At 35.5% G+C, this 22,380-nt stretch overlaps 2 protein-coding genes across 9 annotated transcripts in view; one reads left to right on the top strand and one right to left on the bottom strand.

The window, feature by feature from the left end:
• LOC128238917 (DENN domain-containing protein 5B-like) overlaps positions 1–16,859 on the bottom strand; it is a 26,524-nt gene extending 9,665 nt beyond the window's left edge. The window contains exons 1-17 of one of the 8 annotated variants that reach the window (XM_052955239.1): positions 16,667–16,859; positions 14,970–15,079; positions 14,057–14,597; positions 13,777–13,797; positions 12,207–12,332; positions 11,105–11,289; positions 9,912–10,728; positions 9,172–9,319; positions 8,924–9,011; positions 7,803–7,841; positions 6,600–6,692; positions 5,569–5,691; positions 4,818–4,970; positions 4,342–4,435; positions 3,751–3,807; positions 3,025–3,129; positions 455–584 (exon numbers count right to left, since the gene is read on the bottom strand). In XM_052955239.1, the coding sequence (XP_052811199.1) occupies positions 455–584; positions 3,025–3,129; positions 3,751–3,807; positions 4,342–4,435; positions 4,818–4,970; positions 5,569–5,691; positions 6,600–6,692; positions 7,803–7,841; positions 8,924–9,011; positions 9,172–9,319; positions 9,912–10,728; positions 11,105–11,289; positions 12,207–12,332; positions 13,777–13,797; positions 14,057–14,597; positions 14,970–15,079; positions 16,667–16,760 (2,924 nt within the window). In that variant the 5' untranslated portion in view covers positions 16,761–16,859. Of the gene's footprint in view, positions 1–454; positions 585–3,024; positions 3,130–3,750; positions 3,808–4,341; positions 4,436–4,817; positions 4,971–5,568; positions 5,692–6,599; positions 6,693–7,802; positions 7,842–8,923; positions 9,012–9,171; positions 9,320–9,911; positions 10,729–11,104; positions 11,290–11,746; positions 11,832–12,091; positions 12,150–12,206; positions 12,333–13,776; positions 13,798–14,056; positions 14,598–14,969; positions 15,080–16,666 lie in introns of those variants that run through there. The other 7 variants (XM_052955241.1, XM_052955240.1, XM_052955243.1 and 4 more) reach the window with 7 other exon arrangements.
• Positions 16,846–22,380, top strand: LOC128238920 (adenosine 5'-monophosphoramidase HINT1-like). The gene is made up of 6 exons (XM_052955251.1): positions 16,846–16,919; positions 18,598–18,757; positions 18,972–19,106; positions 19,940–20,044; positions 21,269–21,341; positions 22,021–22,380. The coding sequence occupies exons 2-6, from the start codon at positions 18,644–18,646 to the stop codon at positions 22,110–22,112; spliced, it is 519 nt and encodes a 172-aa protein (XP_052811211.1). The 5' UTR covers positions 16,846–16,919; positions 18,598–18,643; the 3' UTR covers positions 22,113–22,380.

The raw sequence follows: 22,380 nt of genomic DNA, 5'->3' as shown, positions 1-22,380 counted from the left end.
AGCAACCGATATAAGCTACAGTTTGTAAGCCAGGCCGGTCTCTTAAACTGTAAACTTTTAAAAACTTTACAAGTCACTATTTTCAAAGTCAAACAATAGGTTATGTAAAGATTGGTAATTTGGACATTTTATTTTATTTCGAATTCTATACTTTCAAATAAATCAACAGATTTCATGTTGGAAAATTACCATCTTGGACCCATCAATTCCATCAACATTGAACTAAAACTATTACACGCCACGATGTCATTAGCCAGCATCGCACCATTATATGGTGAAATCTATTATTCTATGTCAAATGTTACACAATTAAACCTTTAAGGTAATATGCAAGACATATTATCAAGCATGAGACCCGCATTGAAAAACAATAACACCCACTGCCTCGGGCAAATTGCAAGCCTCATTACTGCCCCCAAAATGCAAGTTATTATGGTGAAAGTTGCCTACATACCTCATGTCACAAGAGAGGGTCTTTGGCAAGGGTTTGAGGGCAGGTAACTCTATATTGCCCCTGCTGCCGGTCCGCCGATGTCCCCGTCGTGGAGTCTTCTCCCCTTCTGGCAGTGCCATTGAAGACAGGTCTAGGGAGAAATCAGAGAAAAATCTTATAAACCAGTTCATGCTTTAGCATTTAAAAAAATTGCACATCATATGATTCATTGAAGAATTTTACATAAAAGACAATTCTTATTACATATAATTTTCTCTCTTTAAACATCACTTATGATAAGACACTGTGTTTCTACCTCATACTCAATATTGGGAACGAAAATAAAACAACAAATTTATTATTGATTACATAAACAATGTAGATACACCTAAACCTATCACAGACAAGCATAACCCAAACAACCGGTAAGTGTACATATGGTTCACAATGTTTGCAATAAAAATAACAACAGTTTTTGTCTTTTGCCATTTCATTAAACTAATAATAAGTATTTAACTAAAAAGAAATCAATGATACACATTTAAATATACATATATATAAAATACCCAACATTCATGGTTTCATTTGGAATTATATATATTATAAACGCATGCAAAGCATTGAACATGTGACATGTTTAGGGGCAGACTATAGTATTATTTAAGGAATGAATTGCGGGGTTGATGTCATTATCGGGGTATGAACGCAATTGGGTTGGTCAACTTTGACCAACCCAATTGCGTTCATACCCCAATAATGACATCAACCCCGCAATTCATTCCTTATATTTACACCAATAGTTCATTATTTCATTCAAGAATAGTTAAAAAACTATTTAATTTCATTTAAGAAAACTTTTCAGTAATCCGTCCTTACCCATTCTGTAAATAGAACGACCCGACTATAACCGGAAACATTTTTTTCAAATGACGTCTCAATAACGCGGGAAAAGATCAACCACTTGAAATCACTTTAAAACGTAAAAATTGAAACTCTTCTGGCACCAATATATTTAAAATTTAATAAACTAACACTTCCTAAAATGTTGATCTATATTTTACGGGACCTGCTGACACAATACAACCAATAACAAGATCAATAGCTTTCATGTATATTGTTATGCAATGAATTACGATCCGAACATATCTGAAGATGTTGCGTTCATCGATTGATGAACGCAATTGCCGAAAGGCAGTTCATTTAAGGAATGGAAGTTGAGGTGTAAATATATATATTTGAAATCCAAACCAAATACAGGGGAAAAGAACAAACCTACAACACTAAGCAATGGGATACCAACTAAATCTAAGGTAGAAATTACCGTGTCGCTCGCTACACAATCGTAAATGTTTTTAAAAAAAGGCTTAAGTGTCCATGGAAATATTTTTAGGCTTAACACGTATAGACAACACTAAATAAGGATTTATGGATGTTATTGTAGTTTTATTGTTCTTATACTTTAGCCAAAGCTTTAATTATTTTTATTGTATAAACATAATGACAATGACTTTCTTCTTATTAGATATTTGCTATTACAACAGTCCTGAAGAGATTAAAGCAAACTAGATTGTAAAATGTTCAAAATCTTTTGCCAAAATATATTTCCACAGAAACTAGTGAGGCTCCAAACAGAGTGGTTTACAACACTACCTACTTTGGTATCTCTTACGGAGTATGCACCATGCAAGCGCTGGTGGTTGAAAGAACATAGCAATTAACTTTTCAGGTTAACATTTTGGAGACAAGACAAATTATATAATGCCACTATGAAAACAATTCAAAACCATTCGAAAACAATTAATATTAAATGTCAAAATATACATTTTTTTTTAAATTGTATTAAAAAAGTTCTGCTTTAAAAATGTGACCCCATCAAATGAAAATATTTTTTTATCGTTTATTTAAACAATTTGGACATCAAAATGATGACCTTGGTCAAATTGATGTGCTAAAGACTGATATTTTTGGGCTATAGAATCAATCAAGGAAGATTAAAAAATATGATATTAATTGTAGAAGTTTAAACAGTCACTGTTGAAATCCATTACAGAGATCCAGCATAAATATTTTCATACATATATAATTGTTAACCATCTTAATAAGTGTAAATACATGTAAAGGTTAATATTTTAAACATCTGAGGGTAAATAAGACTCCCGTCACCCCTAATCTTCACTCAAATATACAAAATACACACCTGTAAGAGTTAGTAGAAAAATCAACTGGTGAACTACCAAACTTCTACCCTAGGTTTAGTTAACTACCAACCAAGGTTACATTCTTCTTGACCAACCATATTAAAATGTTTTAAAATCAATTCACCTTGTGTAACGTTATACTTTTACACATTGTAAATCTTGACCCCTTTTAAAACATATGACAAACCATTTGAATAAAATAAAAACCCAATTCATTTAAAAAATGAAAGCAGTGCTTCATCCACATGTATTTTAAACATAATACTTCTGAAGAATCCAATCACTTACACAACTTAGATTGGCTTGACAGTTTATGATTGGTCAGCTAAAAATAGAAGTGTTAGAGAGTATACACACAGAGACTGTTGACTACACGCAGTGTGTTGAACTTACTACACAGAGTGGCATATATGTCAGTGAGGGAGGAGTTTAGGTCGGCTAGCGATCTACTCCTCCGAATGTTCGTCGTTTGTGATTTCAGACCAGTTGGGACCAACACTGTTATATAAAAAAATAAAACTCGGAGACTAAATCTAGTTTTTAGAAGTATTTGTAGAACACTTCTACAGTGGAAAGTATATAACATTATGATCCTTTATTTAAACCTGGACATTTTTAATGGAATATAAAACATTGTCTGTTATAAACTGTCAACTCTCATTTTCAAAGTTTAATTTGTAAAGTCAAGAACAACATTTTGAATAATTTCAGTTATTAAAGCTATCTTATATATCAGTATAAATTACTCATCGCTTACCCCCAAATACAGGTAGCGGTACATATGGCAACAAATTGAGCAAATCAATGTAAATATTTTTTCAAAACATAAAATTCATTAAAAGTTTAAGCACAAAACTAAACAATAAAATTTTACGATGAATCTCTGAAAAATAATAATAAAATACGACCTGTAAATGAAAATAGTGAAGAAGGAGAAAATGTTCAAAATAAAAACATCCATCAAGAGCGTTCTGTGCAAACATGGGTTTTAGATCTAGTTTTAACATTTGTTTGTAATTTTGCTCATGCGACTATTTTCTCCATCCTTCAAACTGAAAATAGTGACTGAAATGATCCACTGTACAACAGCTAAGTGGGCTAGAAATTGTGATGACCTACCAATTGGGATATTGTTAGACATACAATTGTATGTCGCACCCTCACTTAAACTTGATGCTGGAAATAAATACACGGCTCCTTAATATTATTGTACCTTTGTGCTGTATCGAAGTACCAGACATACATTATATTCAATAATGCACTGGTCAATAATCATAATTTTCAAATCAGCTTACACAAAAAACAGCGTTTTATTTATAAATTAATTGACCCAGAACAGAATTCTATGGCAAAATAGAGCCATTACTATTTTATAATGATTTCATAGCATATAGCATTGGTTAAAATATCACAAACAGAAGCCGCAAGCACACAGAGAAATGTCTGATAAATTTTGCCAATCAAAACACTCAACAATGATTTGTCATTATAAAGCATAAATATACATTTGTTGTTTACCTTTCATGAAAGTGACAGAACAGCTACAAATTTATTTTATCTATTTTCATCAAGTGTGATTATCTAGAATCCCAATACACAAGTTTTTCGAACCTGTAAAATCTACAAACAAATATTCCCATTGAGACATGCATAGATTATTATCCCAAAGCGGCGAGAGCCAGCCCAAGGTGAGGGAGGGATGGAATTTACCTGGAGAAAGAAGGTCCGGGTTGACTGGCTTCCCTTCATTACCCTCCTCTATCTCAACAAAGTTCAGCACATGGGACCACAGAGCAGACTTCCCCTGTAACATAGAAATGAACAGAGATACTAGATATAATAACCTAAATAAATATTATACAGTACATGAGCTGATGACATTTCTCAGCTTGCAATAGGCATTCTCAATTACACAAATTAGCCTGGTCCCCCCACTGTCTTAGCCTGTAGACCATGACTCCAGATTCTCTCTTGCAGGTCACACAGACTGGCTATCAAGGTGTTCCCCTCCACCCCAGTAAGGTTTCCTTCACTGTGACCAAGCTCCACCTACCTTTTTTGTCTTAAGACCCAGACTCACGATCCTCTCCAGAAGGTCACAAAGGCGGGCTATCAAGGTGTTCTCCTCCCCCCCCCCCCCCCCCCCCCCAGTAAGGATTCCTTCACTGTGACCAAGCTCCACCTACCTTCTTTGTCTGTAGACCGTGACTCCAGATTCTCTCTAACAGGTCACACAGACTGGCTATTAAGGTGTTTTCCTCCACCCCAGTTAGGTTTCCTTCACTGTGACCAAGCTCTACTGCTTCTTGTCCCATCTTTTCAACCAACATCCTCTTTGTCTGTAATAACATTATTATTTTATATGAGGTCATTGTGTGTTGTCTAAACTGTTACAAATAGGAATCAGGATATTTTTTAGCTTAAAATGTAAGAAGTACAAGCTTATTGACTTATTTAGAGCTGTAGATATTGTAAACCATTATATTTTTAAACTGAAAATATGCAATTTTGAATTTTTTTCTCAATACGCTGGTTCCAATCCTACCTTTCAGATAAATCACAGATTTATATTGAAGGTTGACCATTACAATTATGGTATAAATACTGTGTCAGGGTTCTGTATTTTGCCAAATGTTGTTCACTGTCATCATTTTATCAATATATGTTTTTAGATTTGTACATGTAAACAAAAGATTTAAATCTATGCTGGTGAGACTAAAATGTATAACATTCTTACATTAAGTTGATAAATACTAACATTCCGTCAATCAAATATTTCAATATTTTTATAAAAAATATGCTTTTCACTTTTGAAATCTTGCCTATAACAAGAATTATAAACTCAGTAGAGAAAACCTAAAACAATGACTTAAACAATGTTCAGTTACTGATCCCATAAAAACATTTAAACTGACAGATTAAGGTGAAAAAATATACCTTAGTTTTACATTCTTTGAGCAATGTTTCCACAAACTTCCAGTTTGTCTGAGCCATCCCTCCCGCTGCCATCTCTGTCAGCCGGGGCTGGACAAGCTTACTGCGAGCTTCTGCCAGGAACTTCTGAAGATGGTGCCATGAAAATGTCTATATTCTGGGAATTTACTTGATAAATAAAGATCATAGTTATATATAGGCACCTTCGCATTTAGTTGCCATAGTCCAAGACAAATTAGCCTTTCCAAAAACAAAACAATTCAGATAATAATAAACAACATTCAAAAAATAATATTTAATAACTTGATCAGTATTTTTTTGCTATTTTTGTACTTTTTAATTTGAAATTTTATTTACAAAGATAGATTTTTAAAAATGTCAACCATCATGCCTTTTGCATAGCAATATGCTGTTCATTTTGCAAAGGGAAGAAACAGCTGCTGCTGCTACAGATAGTAGCTTGAATGTTTGCATTGCAGGCTTGCTAAATATATCATAGGGAAAAGCAAAATTCATGGTAAACTCAGAAACAATTTGCAATCAAGAAAAAAAAATCCTGCAAATTATTTTTTTCATGCAACATTGGCAACAGAACGCAGACAAAGACAACTCTATTCATATATTTAAATGGTACATGTCAGTCAAAAAATATTTTAAGAATTGTTAAAACTTGCCGAGATTAAAACTATATAACAACAAGTGTTTTATTTTCATAAATATATTGTTAGTCCTAACAGATGTGCAGGAGGTCCTTTTGTGGGTATTTTGTCTAGCTATGGGGCGTACTGTAAACTTTATTCCACTGTAAACATCAAATTCACCACCATATTGTTTCAAGCTCACCTGCTGACACTATACAACTGACACTACCTACTGAAACCTTGGCGATGATTACTTTACAAGCGTGCAAGGGGTTGAGTTTGACACACACACTGCACATCTATTAAGACAAATATGGTAACAGGGAAGGCAGAACACTGAAGTGCAGCAGCATTGTAGCAAAATTGGATATGACAAGAGAAGAAAGACGTTACATGATCATCACAGTAAGACAAGTTCACGACTGTCTTTGTGTCCTCATGTTCACAATAGTCATCAGGGTCATGACTTTCAATCGTTCTTGTGCTCTTAAACAAAACCATGTTACAGTTATTGTGCTGAACATAAAGTACACATGGAACCTTGATACAATATTGTTTAAAACTGTGGGAGATAAGCTCACACAAATGTATGAATAAAAGCAAATGTGTCGCGGAGTGAATGCCAATAATTGTTTTCAGTTAAAAAGGGGCGTTTGCCCATTGCCACTAAACCGGGTTTATGTTTAAACTTTTTGCTACTGAGCATGTTTCTGTAGCTTTTTGCATAAATATAACTCACATGGTTTTAAAGCCATAGTACCTCTAACACATTTGTTGTTTTACATGTGCGTATTGTCCCTAGCAACATGTGTACTAAGTTTCATTTGAATATCTTACATGGTTTTCGCGTAGTGGCCAAGGTTGATGTGTTTGCATGATGATTACAACAATGCTACAAAGGCTTTCACAATAGGACTTCTTTTCTTCGAAGAACAAATAAGCTTACATGAATGCACTGGCAAAACTGTATTCTTAAGGATTGATCACATTTTTTCTTGCGTTTATGCTGTATGAACTCAGTAGGGCATGCCAGCAAATTCCATGAAGTGCTTCTTGGTCATTTGCTTGCTTGCCCTTCTGCATTCATACAGCATAAATGCAAGAAAAAATGTGATCAATACTTATATTTACATTTACAAATATATTCATTGCCATTACGAATTAGCAGTATCTTCTGCTATTGAGTATTTGATCTTAAAAAAGTGTAACCGACAACATACATTTGTATAAAGGAATAGCTGATTATTGTCATATGTTAATGATTAAATGACGTCGCGCTAATCCAATCGGAGCGCAATATTGAAGTAAACAATGACGTCATAACTCCCTGCGTGTTATAAAATATGAACGTCAAGTTTTATCTAAACAAAGGACTAGGCAGATGTAAATATTATACAATTGATAATTTGACAGTACTCAGTGGCAAAAACTTGACTATGCTCAAAAACTATGACAACTACAGATTATTTCAAAAATTGAATGTTTACTTATAAATACTTTTTTAAATTTGAATTACAGTTTATCCTCATCGCCAGCTAACCAACAGTATTGCAGGATTGATTGATAAAAAGAAGAAGCAGGTCATGCAACACTTACAAGCCAGGTTTGCTTGGCCACAGAGCCCTGGAGGGACAACTAAACACACCAGCAAACACAAATACATGTAAGGCCACTTTCACATAACCAAATAAACCAACACATTAAAATATATAACTACAGCATAACAGTTACAGAAAATCAAACTATCCTTAATGTTTAGTACACAGGGTAAAAAATAAAACGGAAACAATTTATATTATTATAATATTAAGTATTTAAGTGAGCAATCATTTTAATCATATTCTGTGGAGAATAAATTAATTGTGAACTATCTATCATAAAAGGAATGGTACAGTATTTATGTACATTAGCAAATCAATCTGAATTCATTTTTATGTACTTCATTCCAATGGCCAATGAGTCTTGAAATGAAAATCCTAGATCACTGGATATTTGAAATTAAAATAACAAAACTAATTCTGTAACCAATCAGCAGAAGTGTGTCTTTAAAATATACACAGTTACCTACAGGGTACAAGTGCAACGCTGTTAGAAATTATCACATGTAACACAACACTCAAGGATACAATATCTCATGCCAACAACAAACCAATAGAAACTAGAGCTATCACAGACTTGATGAATACCCCCAAATGCCGCCTTGACACAGGAATGGTTAAGTGTCTTGTTTAGGAATTAACAACATGTGCATAAAAAAACTCACCGACATTCTGCTATTTTTATGTTGGAATGAAGATTTTTAGACCGTTTTTTATATTTACCGGGCCTATACTTTTGTTAGACCAACAAAAATGTCACCCAAACGGCAGGTGCACAATTTCCATACTGTCCAACATTTCTATGAAGTTTCATATGTGAAGTAAAATAAGCTTCAGACCATTTTTTCCTAATAAAAGGGCCATAACTCCTGTTAGACATAGCGAAATGTCACAGAAATTGCAGGTGCACCATTTCTGATGCTGCCCAACATTGCTATGAAGGAGCAATACTTTTGGAGGTACATGCAACACAATGTTTTGTGACATGATGGGACGGGACAAATACCATTCCAATAATGCCTCCAGATATATATCTATCTGGGGGCATGATAAATGAAGGCTATGAACTAAGCTCCTTCTTTAATTGACAAAAGTATTTTGATAGGTTCTGCATTATACCTCTCTCTGTCTGGAGTTGAGTTTCAGATGTTCCGACTGTTGTAACAAGCGGTCCTTTCTTCGCCATTTGGCACCGTCCATCTTAGGTCTGAAATATCATCATTAAATGAACATCAGAAACAGCACAAGCACTACCACTTAATCAAAGAAAATACTTATGTCATAATATATACCAAATATTCACGACAAGTATATTATCTGAGGCACATGACCATGACTACAGACACAAAACTGAAATATTCACTAACTTGATATTAGCCTCAGAGTTGAGTATATCCTTGACCAGGATGGGAAAGAATCCAAGCTGTAACTCCGGTGGAGGGGTAACGTCTTCTGGCAAGCCTGGTTTCTTTCCAATATGGTCTATGTAGTTTGATCGCTTCTCTATAAGAATCTCTGAAATACAAAATCCCTGTGTAAGATTGTGACAGAACTATTTTCTTTAAGTTAATAAAAATCAAGAAAATTTTTAAGCCTAGGGAATACAGTATGTAAAAAATTGAGTACATTTAAAAAACACAATGGGCCTTATGGGTCTTTCACCTGAAGATATCATGTTACAGTTAGTGCTCAAACACTGAACTAGATTCTGCATATGGAATAGGAGCGCCTATCGTTCTAGAAAATGTCCCCATGACCTTGAACTATTGATCCAAAAATCAATAGGTGTCATTTACTGACCATGACCATTATGCATACCTAGATTAAAGACTTTGCCAAACAGTTCAAAAGCTACTGAACAGAAACGCATGTAAATGTTTCTAGTAAACGACAGCATAAACTTGACCTTTGACCTTACGTTTTGAAAATGAAAGTGTGACTCCAACAAACAAATAATCCCAGTCTCAGTTGTGTTTCGCAGGTGACACAAAAATAACTTATAAGCAGCAGATACTTCTGTAACCTCACTATAAGCATGTAAGGCTTTGGAGGGCTACAAGCCTAAAACCATATAATCAAAATCAAAGCAAATTTCACAGCAACCCACCTGTATCTTTGAGCTTTGAGCAAGGAAGGTAGGTTTGAGATCTGTGAGATGAAATATCCAAGCCTTCTTTTAGAGTCTTCACCCGACTTTCAAACACCTTCAAACTAGCATCAGAGTCCTCCCAGTTTGAGATAATTTTATTATCAATAAGGGAGGCAAACATCTGAGTCTCGAGAAATGGGCTCATGAAAGGAAGATAACTTTCAGGCTGGTCACTGAGGAATGAAGCCTTATCAAAGTTCTGCATTGACTCCCTATTCGTAAGCCACGAGTCAAGATCCTGCGAATTCAATATCACAAACTCCTCGTACCAGCAAAACATATTCACAAATCTGTTCAGAAATATTTCACGTATGGCATTGTTAAACTTCAACTCCTCTAACTCTCTAGCAGGCATTTTACTCGAGTCAGTAAACTTTTCTTTAGCCTCCTCTTCTTTGGCAAGTTTAGGCGACACCTCCATTTCATATGTCCCAAAGTCTTTATTCCAGACACCGGTTTTCTTTGCAATGGCGGAAATTTTAGACCAAGCCTCACTCTGCTGCAAGATTTCCATTTTCTCCAAGCCAGGGGAGCTGTAGTTTTTTCTCATGCTTAGTTCAACATCAGCATTGGTATTGCTTAGCTGGCGAGGGTTAGGCCTGCGTTTAGGACTAGAAATGACAGAATCAGTAAATGTTTCCTTGAGCATGCGCTCCTTGCTGCTAACAATGGCCTGATACAGTTCTTCCTTTAACTCCTGTTCAAAGGGAAAGGCCGGTAGATCTTCAGGCACCTCAACTGTGTTGTTGTCGATGTCCACAAAACACAGGTTTGCCTGTAATAAATAATACAGTTTTGTTTATGTATGCTATTTATTTTGCACAATTGCAAAAAATGAATTCATCATGCTGCAGTTTGTTCCCTAGGCAGATACCAGTACAGGTTTTCTATTTTGAGAGTTTTAAACTAGGGCTTAAATAAGTAACCTCTTTTGCGAGAGACACTTATCCATAACACTTATCCATAACACTTAATAACCCTTAAGTTTTTTAGATTTCAAAAAGATATAAATGTCCGCATTTCAAAAAATATGCTAGTTGAGTTTTGAGGGAGATGACAGATGTTTAGATTGCTAAAAAACATGTTCTGTGAAACTAGCACTTGTTATTTCATTACTAATTTAGATGGGTTTTTCCTTATAAAAATGTTACCTCATTAGGTAGTTGAGGTTTATCCATGTCATCCTCCCCATGGTGTAGTCCCATGATATAGGGAACAGGAGCGTCCAGGAAGTGTTGCAGCGAGGCAGGCAGGATGGGCACATACACATGCTGCCAGGAAAATGGAAACACTAGCGTTACCATGCTCTCTGCGACCAGCATCAGTCGATGGTAGTCTGTAACATGAAATTGGCATATGAACAAACATAAATACTTTAAATATCAGTACAAACCAACTAAAGCACAAATGCTGCCAGGAAAATGGGAACACCAGCTTTAACATTTTCTCTGCCACCAACGGGTTCAGTTGTTTTTTGCCAATGTACAACTACTCAGTAAGTAAAATGTATTTTGTGTGTTTTTTATAAATATCTCTTTGATAGTAACAGACCGGTGTATTGCTACATATCATGGCAATAGCTACAAGAACAAGAATTAAGAGAAAGGTATAAGAAAATGTTCATTCATTTTGAAATCTTTAAACCTGCTACTTTGTAGTTTGCCACAAATCTGGTAATCAAATAACCTGATCATGCTCAAATTCAAAAACCACTGACCAGCATTGGACCAAGTGGTCAAGACCCAGTAGTCTTACATAGTCCAATTTCATGTACCATACATATAACTACTTACCAGATGAGAACAGGAGTATCTGATGTTCCAGCAACACACTGACTAGCAGCTGGACCAGGTGGTCAAGACCCAGTAGCCTAGCATGGTCCCATTACATGTACATAGAACTACTTACCAGATGAGAACAGGAGTATCTGATGTTCCAGCAGCATGCTGACTAGAAGCTGGACCAGGTGGTCAAGACCCAGTAGCCTAGCATGGTCCCATTACATGTACATAGAACTACTTACCAGACGAGAACAGGAGTATCTGATGTTCCAGCAACACGCTGACTAGCAGCTGGACCAGGTGGTCAAGACCCAGTAGTCTTACATGGTCACATAGCATGTTCATAGAACTACTTACCAGATGAGAACAGGAGTATCTGATGTTCCAGCAACACGCTGACTAGCAGCTGGACCAGGTGGTCAAGACCCAGTAGTCTTACATGGTCACATAGCATGTTCATAGAACTACTTACCAGATGAGAACAGGAGTATCTGATGTTCCAGCAACACGCTGACTAGCAGTTGGACCAGGTGGTCAAGACCCAGTAGTCTAACAAGATCCCACAGCGAGAAGTCAAACAGAGGCAGCTCACCAGTACCTATAGGTAGGTTATTGACATAGAATTAAGTCAAGGATTAAATTTACATTTAAATGCCATAATGACTCATCAATGACTTCACTGTACAATCAATATGAGACATTGTCTTTTTGGTGACCAATGGCAAATTTATAACAACAATGCAAATGCGTAAAATCTCTACCATATTTCTTCAAACTGGTTAAGCAGATGGTATGTTTTCGCAACATGCTCTTTTCATCAATAAATACGGCAAGGCAAACTTAGGCAGCATGCGTTGTCAATTATTTAATATGCATGTAGTAAACATGTTAAACAGATGTTATAGATGTAACAAACTAACTTCAAACATTCAATATGAACTGAAATTGAAAAATCATTACACTTTTCCCTGATTTTCTATTGTTCAAACATGAAAAGTTTCATTTGTAAACTAGTGGAACTATAAATAAAGCCCATTAAAACCAGTTTATGGCCCCAGTATCATAAAAAATACTTGAGTCAATTCTCAATCTGAACTTATTTAAACTATTTACATCATTAAATGATAAAAAATCTCAAATGTTTTTAAAAGTGTTTTCTCTAATGATAGATCATGTTGATAAAATAACACTTCAGTCAATACTCCAAAGACAAATGAGTACAATTTACTATCTAATAACTAATCTATTATCAGTTATTCCTCAAGCACATTTTTTGCTTTAAAATATTAAGCAATGATAATCAACATAAACATAATGATATCCATAATGCCATTTTAAAAGGAGTCAAACATTTATAATATTGAACTATGCCACGCTTTTATGTGGAAACATGGGTTAAGATTGAAAAATGTGCAGAGTATTTTTCGTGATATTTGGGCCTGGCTTCATTTTTAAGTAAGGTCTCATGATTCAAAAAGGCATATAACTTTTTCATTACATACATTTCTTTCCTGCGACGCGATGGTGAAAATTGATGCATATCACAAGTTTCACTTTTATTTATCTTTACACAGATTTTGTTGAAAGAGTGTACGGTAATTATATTACTTAATATACTGAGATGTGACTCAGACCTGAGACTGTTCATAAACATGAGCCAAAACTATATGACTATAGCAGATACTTGATCTGTATAATAACGCATATTACATTTTAGCACGCTGTAACCAAGGCAATAGTTTTAACATTTAGGAATATTCAGGCATTTGCATGTGAAAATAGTATTTAAACAATATTTAAAGGTTAAAAAACTTGAAAAAACAGAAATTGATTTGTACATATTCCTGAATGTCATTAACATGTTACTGAAGGCCTAAATGTCATCAAACAAGAACGCTGCAAATGACAGATCTATACATACTATATGAAATGAGTTTTATAGATAAAACATACCAGTATATTCCTTCATACATTTTCCCAATAGCTTGTGCCTATTTATCTATTCTACATCCGTTTTAACCCACACCCAAGCATTTACAAACCTTTGATATCATTCCAATCCACTGCAACAGTGAAATAGTAAAGCTCTAATGCATCAAGACATTTTAACAAACATATATCTCTGAAAAACATTTCATCAGAAATCTTCCATTCATGACTACATACACATATTAAGAATACAATTACAAGTCCCAAGGAAAATGCATTGAGTCTAATTAGATGTAAGTTTAATATAACAAAATCAATAAAATCAATTAATGTGCGTTAAATACTTGTAAACATTCTCTCTCTCAAATTACTCAAAACCTCAGGTTTCCATACTTGGTCTTTGACAGAAGATGGGTGAGGTGACTCCATAGAACTTCATACTGCGCCCAGGTGGGGGCATGGGCACATCGTAAAGTTGATTGTATATGTACGCTTCCAGAGGTAGCTGATTGGCTATCGGCTTGTGGACACTCTCCGCTAGCTGCTTGAGAAATGTCCTCGGAGCAGACACAAACTGCACTTGTGAGATGAGGCAGATACTCTTAGTCACATAGAGTCTGTCAGTTTTAATATCATAGCTCTCTGTAGTGTCAATGTCCCGATCATCCAACAATGGACTGTGATCTAACAAGGGCTCCTGCAGCGATTGGGTACTTGTTATGCTCGTGATCAGCCCCCCTCCTCTTTCTGCTTCATACATGTGTTGTAGGGTCTGCATGGCCGCGCAGATCTGAACATTTGTGACTTCCTCAAAGAAGATGTAAGATGACCCATACAGTTTAGAGCCATCCTCTCTGGTGATTATAAATGAGTGGAACTGTGGCTTGTGACATTGTCTCTCAGTTCGAAATGAAAGGCCTTTTGGAAGACAAAGCTGAAACACAATTACATCCACAGATTACATTTACAAGCATTGAACAACATATACTAAAAACAAAAATATGTTAATAATACTAAGAAAAATATGGCAGAAACACTTTTTTGTGGAAAAATTATCATACATGTGTACAGTCAATGAGATAATAGTGAGCAGATGTATCTGTATACCGGGTATGCAAGAAAGGTGAATTTTTATTCTTTCTACACACTCACTGTCTGAGTTACAATAACACTTCTGTTATGATCTGCAATTCAAAATTTTAATGACACTTTCTAGGAATGTTTACCAAGACCTCATATATATTTATGATATTTTGTTTACAGAAATTCACAACAAGGTCAAGAAGCTGCACTCAGCACAAATTACCATTCCTACTGCATCTCTGTCGATCGGGTTCCAAGGCAGGGAGTCTGGGTAGTTCGCTAAGACTCGCGACTTGTACGGTCTCTGTAGAGGCGGACATTGCAGGTGCTCCCCTATAAAAATTGAAAGTAAAGATACAAATAAGAGCTTCTTCTCTAGACACATTCCTACTATATAAAGGCAGAGTTATTTCCAATAGAGATCAGCTCTGATAGAAACTCTGCTTTAACTTCCTAGTAACAGTGATGTGATTGACTGTGCAGCTGAAGGGCTGAAACCATTTTGACGATGCCTTTGTGGGGAAGCAACCTCCCGCAGAAGCAAAACTGGGTCTTTAGAAGCCATTTCAAGGGCCCTCCTGACCTCAAATTTGAAGCAAACTCAAGTGTCAATACCAACAATAAGCAAAAGCAAACAGCTCTATTTCCTATCAGTTAACAAAATACAAAATAGAACAATTTTTCGGTTCCCTGGATCCATTAGATGCACAGAAATCTGTGTATCCACGAATCCGCTGACATATCACATCCCTGAATAAGATCACTGTGAAAGGCTTAAGATTTAAACAGAACTTGGCAGAAGCCTTCCAAAGAAAAAAAAATCTATTTGTGGTCGTAGTGCATGGCATTTTTAGTAAACCTGACATGTAATTGTGTGGCTAGTTTAAGGGTTTAAATTATATACTCAAATACATTCATAAAAATGAATTAACAACCAATTTGAAACCAATGGAAGAAATTGATATATTTATTTAATTATATTTAGATTCATGATTTTTTTGTTGAGAAGTGTCTTTTTTAAAAATATTATGAATTGGGCTCAATTTTACAAAAGAGAAAAACAATGTAAATGGGTAACTGATTTTTTACCCACGCACACTTCACTCCATTCAAATTAACCTTTTTTATTTGTTAGGCCAATCCAGGCACTCAGGACTGCATCTTACTCCCAACACCAGTAAAGTAAATCTAGGAGTTAAAGTGCACCAAGTGCAGGGCTTGAACACATGATCCTTTCTACAGATTAAAATAAACCTGCCGCTGGACCTGGTTCTATTTAACAGTTAACCCATGTACATCAAAACGTGAAGACACTAACTACATTTTCCAAAGATCCTGAAAGGACACTAAGAATGGAAATCAGTGTCCCCTGAAGTCAGGTATCCCCTGAAGAATGTGGCCTTGTTTCTTCTTCATTCTAATGAGTTTATATAGGCTTTTTATGTGGTCTTTGCCTTTTTTTACCAAGAATTACAGCCAAAGCATGTTGAAGAAATTCTTTACAATTCTTTAGTCAATTTTTTTAGTGTCTTTAGTTATATAAATGTATGCTTGAAATAGACATGTATTTTTGGTTCCTATCTTATTTTCTGCCTTTAGAAAGTAAATGGTGTCCCACCGAGACTCACAACTCTGAGGTTATGGTGTTCAACCATAATATTTGATATCCTCAGGATTCCGGAACAATGTTTGAGGCAGATATTGGACTTTTACAATTGCGTCACTTGTGTTCATCTTACAATTAGTCTTACGGAAACATGTCAATGACCACTGAATAGTTTTCGTATATTGATGTACAGATACAGTAGCTCTCAATACTATCTATTTATCTGAACATGTTGTCTTTTGTGAGTATGTGTGTTTAAATACTATCACAAATTTAAGTATAAAAATGACAATGTATCCGAATTATTGACATACCCGAAAGTAGATCAGGTTCTAAACCAGAAGTAACGTCTAACCCAGCTATAACGAAATAGTCAGCAAATCTTTGGTCAATTTTAGGGCCTGACATTTTTATTTATTTATTCCCCATAGTAATGTTATTTATTCTTGTAAAACGCTTAACAACAGGAAAAGATACTTGACAGATTCATTGTTTACTTCTCCGCTAGGTGGCACATTAGTTGTCGGTGTAAGGGTGTCTTGCTACCCCAATTATTGTTCCCTGTTGGTAGGCACACAGTATTAATTTCCTAAAATACGTTTTGACAGTTAAAAGACATCTAAATTTTATAATTTTTTGTTGTATTTTATTTACAATAACAAATATGTGTAAATTTCATTTTAATATATGATTCCCAAGTCATACATAGCCTAGTGAATTTTAATAGATGAGTGTATTTCGGATAAAAGCATTCGGATAAAGATCTATTTGTTTTTACTTCTGCTTCAATACAGAGAAAGGCCAGTTAAGGCGTAGTGACACCTGGGCAAGGGAGGGTGTGTGGTAGTCTCTATTCTGTAGAGCGATCTTGAAGTGTTCATACTATTTTCCAGATGGTTCCAATCTTAGTCTAAAATATTAGACGTGTTAATGTTATACGGGATTTTTGCCATATCAAAAATCTAAAAAAATCCGTCAACGTACAATTATTTGGACTAGTTCCAATCTACAACCGTTTTCACATAAAAATAGTCAGTTTTTCTTGATTTTACTTGAAGGGTCTATCACTATTCACGGTGAACGTGGCCCACTTACCATTTAATAAATACATGATACTTTAAAACACACACATTATATAACTCTTTAACGGCTCTTAGTAACTTGGCTGTAAACTAGGTAGGCTGAAAAGGAGTAGGTCAAATTGGAGGTAATTGGGCGGAGTTGACCCGACACCTTCACAGTCTAACTAGTGAGAATGTTGGGTATATAAAAGTCACTGTCACGTTATACTTTAAAAGTCTTTTATCTCTTATAGGGGTAAAAGAGTCACTAGATATTTTAGCTGGTCGCAGCCCGTAGACCACCTTGTAGATAAAGATCAGTCTGTTCTCTCTGCGGCATTCTTGGAATAGAGATCTGTGTTTTACATAGCCCCAGTACCTGTTGTTGTAGTCATTAGTTATGAATCTTGTGGCTTTTTTTTCTGAACATGTTTCAGTTGTCTGCTCCTTTTTGGAAATAATGGTCCCATATGATGGATGCATAGTTCAACAGTGTTTTAACTAGGGTGATATACGCTGTTTTCTTGCAGTTCTTCACATTTCTTTGTAGTAAAGCCATGGTCTTTATTACCTTTTTTGGTAAAAATATAGCTATGAATTGACCATTTGAGGTCTTGAGAAATGGTTAATCCAAGACATGGATTCTCCTCACTTGAGGTCCACATAAAGTATGCCCCAGGTGTTTGCCCAAGTCTCTAGTAACTGGAGATCTTTCTGTGGAGTAATAAGGTCTTGTTAAGATTGGGGCTTTTCAATAAAGAAGACAATCTTGAGGGAACACAAGATAAAACTGGTACAGAAATATTTTAATTTCGTCTTGTTTCAGCATAAGTTTATATGAATTTATTTCAGTTTGAATGAGACAAAAGCTTATAGCTTATAGAACCAGGTTAGAGTCCGCTTTCTGGGTAGAATGTAGAACTGATGTCCAATTTGAGAGTCCATGAGAGAGTGGGGATAGAACCAATTATAGATATATTGGCTTATTACTAACACTAAATACTTATGTCGGCCTTTACCATAGAGGTTGTGGCTTGTAAGTTATGAACCACAACCTCTTTGGTGAGAGGTCGACACCAATACCACAATCACCCTCTTTTTCAGGACTGATAATATTTTCTTTACTATAAATTGTTTGACTATTTTTTGTTTAAACTGTAATATTTTGTATTCTTTTTTCAAAGCTTGACCTGCTGAGGGTCGCATGTAAGAAGTGCCTTTCCTTGGAACATGTTAAGCACTGTTGTAAGGAATCTGGCAAGACAATCTAGACTCACCAACGTTCGTACCACTGTCAAGAACCTTACTGCTGTCACACTCACATTAAGAATTTTGATGTCAAAGGTATGACAATATTTGCATATTGAAACTCTTAAGATTTTCCCAATTTTTGCCTGTACAAGGTTACTACACAAAGTTTCAGGTTCAGTGGTATTATAATCCTGACTATAATTATCTAAATATAACACAAAAATATGCTTGTAAAACATAACTTCTGTCAGAGAATGGTATAAAAAACATTTGTAATTGCAAAGAAAAAAATGTATTTTCACCACAGGAGATGTCAAGTGGCAGTAGTGGTGGGGATGAGGTGTCTAAGGCTCAGACAGCCCAACCTTCGGCACAGCCTACTATTTTCTCCAAGATTATTGATAAAACCATACCGGCAGATATTTTGTATGAAGACGACCAGGTTTGTTGGTAGATCATATTTTTTTTATACAAAATAATGTCTTTACTGGTAATCTTGGCTCCCTTAATTATTACATAAAGAAATATCTCGGTAGGTAGTCAATATATCGGTCTGGAATGTATATTAAATCATTGTAGATGTAGCTAATGGGATTGTGAGGTATAAATAACCAAACAATTCAGTAAATGAAACTGCCCTGATAGCTCAGTGGTAGAGATTGTGCGTTCAAACCCTGGCCACGGCAAACCGAAAGATGTTAAAATATGGTACCAGTAGTACTGAGGAAATGGTGTACTCACTACTCAGTACTGTTTAAACCTTGAAAAGTTGTTTTCTATGTATTGGTGCTTTAAAACAAGCCCGTTAAAGAACCAAGAGGTCTCTTTACAAAGAGCTAGGGTATAGCACCCCCAAAAGCTTGTATCTCACTTTGTCTTTAAGTCTTTTAGTATCTGGATTTACATGTCAACCTAATTTGTCATTATGGCAAGGTCAAGCCAAAATGCAGCCAATACTTGAGTGCAGACCTTGATAAGCTCAAATAAATAAACATGAATTAGGCCAATGGGGCATGACCATAAGTATCATATTGAATACCAGCCAGATTTATAATTATCTTCGAAATTTGAATGAAATACTCATTACATGTACAATGTTCATGTTAATTTAACACACATTGTACAACATGATTGTTTTGTCCATATTATAAATTAACACAATGTGTTTGTTCTTTTTAAAGTTTGTAATGTGTGGTCAACTACTGATAAACTAAAATGTGTTCTGTCAAGAGAATGTTGCTCTATTAAGATCTATTGTTGGTTGACTCTTTCCAGTGCCTTGCCTTCAGCGATGTCTCTCCTGAGGCCCCAGTCCATTTCCTCGTCATTCCCAAGAAACCATTGACTGGGGTCGGCGCTGCCGGTCCTGAAGATCAAATGGTAGGCAGCCGCAGCGACACTTGTGACATATTTATGCCCCCTTTTGAAAAAAGTGGGGTATATTGTTTTGCACATGTCGGTCGGTCGGTCGGTCGGTCGGTCGGTCGGTCTGTCTGTCTGTCGGTCGGTCGGAATACCAAATGGTTTCCGATCAATAACTTGAGAACGCTTTGACCGAGGGACCTCATACTTGGTATGTGTATTGGTCATCACCAGCAGATGAACCCTATTGATTTTGAGGTCAGTGGGTCAAAGGTCAAGGTCAGTGTGACCTTTACATGAAAAAACGGTTTCCGATCAATAACTTGAGAACGCTTTGACCCAGGAACCTCATACTTGGTAGGTGTATTGGTCATGACCAGCAGATGAACCCTATTGATTTTGAGGTCAGTGGGTCAAAGGTCAAGGTCAGTGTGACCTTAACATGAAAAACGGTTTCCGATCAATAACTTGAGAACGCTTTGACCCAGGGACCTCATACTAGGTAGGCTTATTGGTCATGACCAGCAGATGAACCCTATTGATTTTGAGGTCAGTGGGTCAAAGGTCAAGGTCAGTGTGACTGGTTTTAAGTGTCCAAATCCTACTAACAATTTGGCTCCCAAGGGGGCATAAATGTTTCACTAACATCTCTTGTATAAATTTTGTTTGCATAACTGAAGTATTCTTGCAAAAATTATAAGACATTAACATGTACTGGTTTAGATTAATTCTGAGTGCCAGATTGATTTTCTTTTCCTTGGACTTTGGACCAAAAGTCCAAGGACCCTTTTGGAAAAAGATCTTAGGGCTCAAGATTGTAAATTTCCAGACATAATCCTGTTTGGGCATTACCTGTGTTGAAATATTTTTGTGTAAGAACATTTATCATAAAGTTTCTGTCTGTAAATTTAGGGGCTTCTCTGAGCACTCTTAAGCAGGATAAGGTTAACGACTAAGATATCTTATTAAAACAGGGCCTAGTGGTGCAAGACATTCATCAGTAGAAGTGCAACTGTCGCATCATTATTATAACATTCAAACAGTATATCAATATTATTGAGCATATCTAGTATTTGTAGTAAAACATTCTTACCTTATCAATACTCATATTATTTTGAGCTCAATAAGCCTTAGTATGAGTAACCAACCCACAAGATATATTTACCTTTATAGATCATGATAGATATTTTATGTAGATAAACTTCATTGTATGCTACTATAAATCTCAATGTTATTTTACAGCTTCTTGGCCACCTGCTACTTGTAGCCAAAAAAGTGGCAGATCAGAAAAAGCTGGAGAAAGGGTACAGAATTGGTGAGCAACTGTCATTTCCAATTTAAGTCATGGATGTTGTAAAATAAGGATAAAAGTTTTTTTCTTTTAAAAATATATTTTAATCTTTTTCAAATTTGTTGAAACTAGTTTCTACAGACTGACATGATATCATTGGAAAAACAAATGAACGTGGACATTAATTCAATACATTATTTTGTTAGACATAGCAGGTAATTCTTCAAGGCAGTTGTAATCTGATTCAAGTGTTATATCAATTACATGAATGCTATATATCTGTAGTAATTACCATGTCACCAACTGCCGATCAATACTAACATGAAAACAATCAAAATTTTGAAGTAAATAATAGTACACAAGGTTGCATCTGATTAAAATATGCGTGGCTTTGTGCCTGTGATCTTATGTTACAACCCTGACCTTTCAAATCTTGGCTCAAGCACCAACATACCCGGTATATGTATAAAATGTTAATTTCCAATCAACCTAGACAAATTTACATGTATGCTAGGTGATTCTTGCAAAGATCTGTACTTTGGGGCTGTGTTATCGAAAACTATAAGAGGGCTTACATATATGTCTAGGAGATGGAGATCTTAGATACAAAATTACTCCTAATGATGAAAAGGTCTCCTGGTTAATTCTTCATGTACATGTAAATATTTTCTGCTCAATGTAGATTTTCTTGCATATGTTTCAGTGATAAACAACGGTCCAGATGGCGCCCAGTCTGTATACCACCTACACCTCCACATTATGGGGGGCCGACAGATGACCTGGCCACCAGGATAAATATATCTTATCTGTGTTATATTGTGATAGAGCAGATATTATTATGCAGATCACAAATATACAAGTAATTGACTGAAATTTCTGTGTGTTAAGTGTGTACAATGAATGGCCAAGCTTGATTGTTGATTTTTGATATTCATGTAACTTTAAGCCATTTATCCAAATAGAGCATGTACTGTGCCATACTAGGTTTATTGTTTACTGATAGTTTAGCTCTACAAGTTGTATTCATGGTACTGTGTGCTAAGCCATTAAATTATAAACCCAC

Source organism: Mya arenaria, chromosome 6 (genome assembly GCF_026914265.1).
Source record: "Mya arenaria isolate MELC-2E11 chromosome 6, ASM2691426v1".
Classification (NCBI taxonomy): Eukaryota; Metazoa; Mollusca; class Bivalvia; order Myida; family Myidae; genus Mya; species Mya arenaria.
Note: the sequence above shows the minus strand (reverse complement) of the source record. Positions and strands in the feature narration are given on the sequence as shown.